The sequence below is a fragment of the Hemicordylus capensis genome, chromosome 2 (assembly GCF_027244095.1).
Source record: "Hemicordylus capensis ecotype Gifberg chromosome 2, rHemCap1.1.pri, whole genome shotgun sequence".
Taxonomy (NCBI): Eukaryota; Metazoa; Chordata; class Lepidosauria; order Squamata; family Cordylidae; genus Hemicordylus; species Hemicordylus capensis.
In genome coordinates this window covers 305,100,703-305,108,464 of record NC_069658.1, presented here as the reverse complement: position 1 = coordinate 305,108,464, position 7,762 = coordinate 305,100,703, and the positions used below count along the sequence as shown (strand labels likewise).

General features: G+C 41.3%; 1 protein-coding gene across 8 annotated transcripts in view; it reads right to left on the bottom strand.

The window, feature by feature from the left end:
- Positions 1-330: 330 nt before the first annotated feature.
- The window catches only part of DNAH12 (dynein axonemal heavy chain 12), a 277,218-nt gene continuing 269,786 nt past the window's right edge, over positions 331-7,762 (bottom strand). For all 8 annotated transcript variants that reach the window (XM_053291165.1, XM_053291159.1, XM_053291160.1 and 5 more), the window contains 2 exons: positions 3,187-3,254; positions 331-742 (listed from right to left, as the gene is read on the bottom strand). In XM_053291165.1, coding sequence (XP_053147140.1) covers positions 552-742; positions 3,187-3,254 — 259 coding nt within the window. In that variant the 3' untranslated portion in view covers positions 331-551. The remainder of the gene's footprint in view (positions 743-3,186; positions 3,255-7,762) is intronic.

Below are 7,762 nucleotides of genomic sequence, written 5' to 3'. Positions count from 1 at the left end.
ATACGTTCAAACAATATACTGGCTATGATCAGAGGTCATTTATTTGCATTAGGGAGGTCTGATTGGGATAATCTAGAAGTTCCTGGCAGGCAAGCCCCCTATGTGGAACAGTCTTAATCTCAACAGAACCAATCCAGTGCATTTGATTTCACTTGTGCTTAATTCCCCCTTTGAAATGAATGGGACTTAAATGTGCCTAGTTTTTGTGGGATTTGAGAGGATGAAACAAGGTTTTAGAGCTGAGAGGATGAAACATTCCTGCAAAAGGAATGTGAGCCTTCAACAATTCCAAAAAGTCTCAGTGATACATTAAATAACCCATATTGTACATTGACTTTTGACACGAATTTTACAAAAGAACAGAAAAATACATCAGCTTTTTACAGAGAAATAACAATGATATTTCATTATTTATTGCTAAGTATTGTACCTTGAAAAGCTAGATCAGTTCAAAAGTCAAAATTGAAAGATGTCTGTAACAAAGTTCTTTGCTTAGGGAAAGGATACAAATATGTTCAGTTTTGTCACATCTGATTTTGAGATATACAAAGTTAATCATCCAGTTGGCAGAGGAGAGCAACACCTCGCTTAATCCAGTGCTGGACTGGTTTGTCAGTTAATAGCATTAATGCAATGACAAAGTTCGTAGAATGCCCGGTTGTTGAAAGTGTCCCTTTACGCTCACTTGTTTTGTAGAGTGGACAAACATAGGCATTTGTTTTCTTTATCTCTGATTTTTTTTCTTAAATGAGAAAAGACATAAAATGATTATGCTTTACATTAAAAATGTGAATATTGTACAAACATTTAATGCTGAAGAAAAATGATTTGTATTCAGTAGAGACTCACTTTTTCTCAAGAATTGATAGGCTACATTTAAGATCAAGGTAGACCATCAGTCAGCTGCTGCCATCCCCACTAATGACACAGTGTGTCATCCCCACAGAAGCACAGTTTGCCAAGCCCCTCTGCAGTCATGTCGTGCATGGTGCACGACATTTAATGATGCAGTCATGTCGTGCATGGTGGGTGGGGGTCATCAATCCTTCTCCCTCAGAAGCACTTCCTGTGAAACAGCTGTGGTTCCTAAAGGCAGCCCCATGTACCCATTGCAGTAATATCATCTGGATGTTGCCAGGGCATGGATAACTGTGGTAAGGCTCTCTTTGCCCAGGAAGGACAGCAACCAGTGCACCAGTCTAAGCTAGTGAAAAGAGCTTTAAGCTACAGATGCCACATAAGCATCTAAAGCAAGGGCTGGATCTAATAGCACCCTCAAGTTGCAAACCTGATTCATCCTTACATGATATTCAAACATTCGACAACCACATCTGTAGTCTAAAGAAGTCCAGCAGCACTTATACTTTAGTATAGGAGGCTACTGCTCTTTTTTCTTCTTATTTACCCTCTGATACTGAAGCATATGCCAAAGCCTTACACATCTAAGCTCTTATATGTGTAAGGAGCTACTTGATAGGCACTAATGTATTTTGTATATGCTATTGTTTTTCAGCAGTAATAGATGAATTTCAAAATAACATCTGCATCTAAATGGTCAAAAAGTTATTAAAATTCAAATGAGATGCTAATAGAAAAGGCTTTTGGTGTAATGCTGGAGAATATTCACATACTCTCTATTTAAAACTTGCTCTGGAATAGATTCTCTAGGAGATTTGATTCCACAGCCATAGACCCAGCTGACCCTGTTGGAACTCTGCTCATCTTCTGAGAACTTATAATGTGCCTGCCCAAGCTTTTGCACATTAAATTGTAATCTTTTGATAGCAGTATTATATAATGAAAAGCCTCCCCTTTCAGGCAAAATGCACAAATGGGTTGGAAACAGAAATATTATTTGTTCTGCAACAATTTTTATACCTAGAAGAAATTATTAAAATCTTGCTTATTCTATCTTTATCAGATAGAAAAAACTAGGGAAGAAAGGAAGAATTAGGTAGAAATCTTTACTGAGTTTTGCCAACCATTGAAAATGAAAATGATTTATGTTGCAGTTTAAAACATATACATCGATATTATTAATTCTCCTGGGTGTGACTTAGAATGTAACCCCTGCTAACTGGGCAAAGAGGCACCTTTTAACGTGGTGATTCTCTTTATTTAGCAAGGGGAGAGTAACTGGCCCTATCCACCCCCAGCACATTACCTCCAGTGACTGTTGCTGATGTCTATCTTATGTTTCTTTTTAGATTGTGAGCCCTTTGGGGACAGGGATCCATCTTATTTATTTATTCTTTCTCTATGTAAATCACCCTGAGCCATTTTTTGGAAGGGCGGTATAGAAATCGAATGAATGAATGAATGAATGAATGAATGAATGAATGTGTGTCCTGGCACCCAGCTGATTGGCTGGGTGGCAGAGGCGCCTAATTGGCTGAGGCACACCCAGGAGGCAAGCAGCGGGCCTGGTGGCCGCAGAGACAAGCAACAGTGGGCCTGGCCACGGAGGCCAGGTGGTGGCGGCAGTGCGCCCGGCTGCGGAGGCCAGGTGGCAGCAGGCCCAGCCGTGGAGTTGGGCGGGGGAGGAGGGAGTGCAAGAGAGAGGAAGGAGGGAGGACAAGCAAGAGAGTGGGGTGGGAGGGAGGGGAGAACAGCTGGCCTCAAAGAGCACACAGATGCTCTGTGTGGGTCGGCTAGTTTCTAGTTAAATGAAAAAGAAAGAGGAGAGCAGGGAAAGAGTAAATCTGCCCACCAGAGTAGATTCTTACTCTATGCCAAATATTTAGGTGAATATAAATTATTAAAGTTGTGCCGTCGAGTCGGTGTCGATTCCTGGAGATCACAGAGCCCTGTGGTTGTCTTTGGTAGACTACAGGAGCGGTTTACCATTGCCATCTCCTGTGCATTATGAGATGATGCTTTTTAGCATCTTCCTTTATTGCTTCTGCCTGATATAGGTGTTTCCTGTAGTCTGGGGAACATACCAGCGGGGATTCAAACCAGCAACCTCTTGCTCCCTAGTTAAGTTACTTCCCTGCTGTGCCATTAGGTGGCTTATAAATTATGAGCCCTATATTTACAGCTTAAATAATTTCTGGAAAGTTACATGGTCAAAGTATGCAAATACTTAATTTGTCAGCAGAGATGAATGACACCTCTATACGGTTGTAAGACAAAAAGGGATGAGGCATTGCCAGCAAATATTTGCCAAAACTCCACTTCACTTACTTGGTTTTATCCAAATAATTGGCATCATGTCAAAGAGTATTTTAGGGTGCTGTTCACTTAGGAGTCCTCTGGTGAAAGAAAGTAAGAAAATAACTGTGAAAAACAATAAATGAATAATACACATAATGGAATATATATATATATATATAAAATGATGTTTAGGATAACTATGATAAAAAAAATTAGGAATAGAATAAAAGGATGGAAACGATAAAATGATGTGAAGAAAGTTAGCATTTGAACTAAAAGAATAGAGGACGTTTTGTACAGTCATGTTTAGCTGTCATGGCTAATAAATATTCCTTCTGTTACTGCAGTGCAAGCATATCATGTTACCATCTGACATGACTTTTCAATCTCATGTTCTGAAGGCATGAATCTAAATTTCCATCCAACATTAAAAACCATAGCTCATGTTATTAGTGGTAGCCTACACCATGACTAAAAGAGGAGGCAAACAAAGCAATTGACTTAGCCCTCTTCTTGCTCCACAAAGTTACCAAGCAGAAGTATTTTTTCTTTCTTTTCTCCCATCCTGTCTGCTTCCACCAAACAGCTCTAGAACACTAACATTGTTGAGAATAGAGAATAATATTTTGACAAATTTATTTGTACCAAGTAGTTTGGAACAGCAATTACATGTGGGGTGGCAAACAATGTTTCAGAGACCAAGGTAAGTTTGGTCTCTAAGTTTTTACTAGGTATTATGAAAAATCTGTCAATAAACAAATCTGTACACCAAGAAAAATTCTAAAATAATTTGTATAGTAACCCATATACCCGGAGCAATACTGATATAAACATAATAACGAAGAAACACTTTCAGCTAAATCTATCTGTACTGTTCTCATACTTCAATCAGGTGGTAAAAACTAACAATTTACATTTTCTTCCCTCTGCCTGCCCACCCAAGCTTGCCTTTGTGCTCTTCTTCAGCATTGACCATTCTGGCTTTTCTTCTGTCTGTCTTTGTCTCATTCTGGCTTAAATAGTTTGACCCCTTCCCAGATTTTGACCAACCCATAGGGCAGGACCTAACTGTTTCTGTTTACCCAATATCTCAAGGTCCCCCAACCCCCACCAGGGTGACCCTTTGAATTTCCTATAACCCAGGACTGCATAACTTTGGTCCTCCTACAGATGTGGGCAACAGCTTCCATAATCCTTGACTATTGACCACTGTGGCTGTAGATGACAGGAGTTGTAGTCCAAAACTTCAGCTCGGATGCTGAAGTTGTGCAGCCCTAGTATAACCTTTTGTGCCTCCTGGAGGATGACAACTTTTGAAGCACTTTCTCATCTTCCTAGTGGGGCACTATAAATATCCCTTTGGGGGTTAAAATTGACTACCTACAACAGCTAGGCAAAATAATACACTTATCCACCCAAAGGAGACCATTGCACACCACTGTACTGTGTTAAATAGAATACTAAAACTAATTACAAAATGGCAAAATCGGCTAAATTTCTTCACATTCCAATATAGAGTTATATGTACTCCCTGATGTGCTAATGGAACTCCTGCCTGCCTGTGGGTCCCCTTTTCCTTCAGCGGAGGAAGCTGCTCTGCACAGACTGCATGCATTACTTCTGGGAATGTGCATGAAATGGATTTTGCATTTCATTTCTGTCTTGAAATGAAACAGAAAATGCTTGAAACGTTTCATCGAAACAGTGGCCAAACTGGCTGTTTTGGAAAAAAACTTGAAATGTTTCAAGTTTTTTTTTAGTGCTTTGGCCACAGGGAACAATGGGGAATTTGAAACACCCCACTGTTCCCCATGGGTAGCTCCTAGGGACACCAAAGTGGGTTGGATGGTAGGGCATGATGTTCTACCTACCACCCAACCCATAATACAAATGGGTAAACAGGCGATTTTTAATTTTTCTTAACCTTTTCTCAAAAACCCCATAGGGCCCTAAGGAGGTTTGGGGAAAAGGTTAAAAATTTGTTTAAAATTATCCTCTTGCCCATTTCTTTTCTGAGTTTACTGGTAGCAGGGGCGGAGCCACCACTGAGCAAACAGGTTCAAAGAATCCGGGCCACCGCCCCTCAGGGGCCACGCCTTGTGCCCAGACATGCCCTCCCATTGGTGCTGGGAGGAGGGGTTTAGATTTGTTAGGCACTGGGATACATTTGGGGGCAAGCAAGGACTGTACAAAAGGGACAGGCTGCACTTGAACCAAGCTGGAACCAGACTGCTGGCACTTAAAATCAAAAAGGTTGCAGAGCAGCTTTTAAAATGATGCCTGGGGAATAGCCGACAGGAGCTGGACAGTATCTGGTTCAGCAAATGTCATCCTTTAAAGTGCAAGAGTGCAAAGGATTAAGATAAAACAGAAGGGGACAGAGCAGAACCACATAAGAGCAGACAGAAGGCTGTGCTGGCTGGTCAAAGAGTCAAAAGAAAGATAGCACACACCAGGTAAAAGATTCAGCGTATAGATGCTTGTATGCCAATGCCAGAAGCCTCCAAGCCAAGATGGGTGAGCTGGAGTATTTGGTTGCTAATGCAGAAATATAGTGGGCATAACAGAAACATGGTGGGACAGTGAGAACCAGTGGGACACTGTTATCCCTGGATATAAATTCTACAGAAAGGACAGGGAGGGGCGCCTTGGAGGTGGAGTAGCACTGAATGTTAAAGGGATAGAATCTAACAAGGTAGAAAACCTAGGTGGACTGGAGTCTTGCACAGAAATCCTGTGCATGACAATACAAGGCCTGAAAGGAAATATGCTACTGGGGACACGCTATTGCCCTCTGGCAATAGCACGCTGACATTGCCTGAGAGTTGCAGTGACTGGGAGTTGCAGGAGGAAATCAGGGAGGTGTCAAGAAGAGGCAGGGCAGTAATAATGGGTGACTTCAATTACCCACACATAGACTGGGTAAATTCACAGTCAGGTAATGACAAAGAAGTCAGATTTCTAGATATGCTGAATGACTGTGCCCTGGAACAGTTGGTCTTAGAACCAACCAGAGAGAAGGCGACCTTGGACTTAATCCTGAGTGGCACCCAGGACCTGGTACGTGATGTCAGTGTCATCGACCCTGCAGGGAACAGTGACCATAGTGCGATCAAATTTAGCATACATGAGGGGAGAGAATCACCAAGGAAGTCCAACACAGACACTTTGAATTTCAGAAGAGGAAACGTCTCTAAAATGAGGAGTATGGTGAAAAGGAAGCTGAAAGGGAAAATCAGGAGAGTCACTTTGCTCCAGAATGTATGGAGTTTACTCAAAATCACAATATTAGAAGCCCAGTTAGACTGTATTCCCAAAAGGAGGAAAGGTACCACTAAGTCCAGGAGGATGCCAGCATAGCTAACAGGTAAAGTCAAGGAAGCCATAAAATGGAAGAAGACTTCCTTCCGAAATTGGAAGGCCTGACCAAATGAAGAGAATGGAAAGGAACACAAACTCTGGCAAAATAAAATGCAAGGTGACAATAAGAGAGGCGAAAAGAGAGTTTGATGAACATTTAGCTAAAAGCATCAAGGGGAATAACAAAAACTTCTTTAAATACATCAGATGCAGGAAACCTGCCAGGGAGGCGGTTGGACCATTAGACAATGAGGGAGTGAAAGGGATTATTAAGAAGGATATGGAGGTTGCAGAGAAGCTAAATGAGTTCTTTGAGTTTGTCTTCATGGCAGAGGATACTGAGCATATACCTGTCCCTGAAGCAGGCTTTTCAGGGATAGAGGCTAAGGAACTGAGTCAGATAGAAGTGACAATTGATGATCTAAACCAGGGACTCTCAATGTGTGGGTCCCCAGATGTAATTGGACTTTAACTTCCATAATTCCCAACCAAAGGCCACTGGGGCTGGGGATTATGGGAGTTAAAGTCCAATAACATCTGGGGACCCACACATTGAGAAACCCTGATCTAAACTGTCTGGAAAAACTGAAAACTAGCAAATTGCCAGGGCCGGATGGCATCCATCCAAGAGTCCTCAAAGAACTGAAATGTGAAATTGCCGCCCTCCTTGCAAAAATATATAACTTATCCCTGCAATCAGGCTCTGGAAAGTAACAAATGTGTAAAATAGATTTTCAAAAAGGGATCCAGGGGCAATCCGGGAAATTACAGGCCAGTTAGCTTAAAGTCCGATCCAGGCAAATTGATGGAAAGCATCCTCAAGGATAAAATTGTGAAGCACATAGAACAGGCCCGGCTAGGGGAGAACTAGCATGGCTTCTGCAAATGGAAATCTTGCTTCACAAACCTTTTGGAGTCTTTTTATTTATTTATTTATTTATTTATTTGATTTATATACCGCCCTTCCAAAATGGCTCAGGGCGGTTCACAATTAAAACAACTTATAAAACAGTAAAAAGCTAAAACAAATTAAAACAATAAAACAGCTAACAATTTAAAACATTTTAAAACAAAAATAAAACATTATCCCCAGACCCCAGCTCAAGAAAACATAGACTCAGTATAGAGGAAAAGGGCCACAACTTTGTTAATTATTACACACAGCATGGCAGACTGGAACACCAGGTGATTAATCACCCTTAAAGAACAGTGCGGGCCAATAGAAGCAGGTCAGAACTCTGAAATC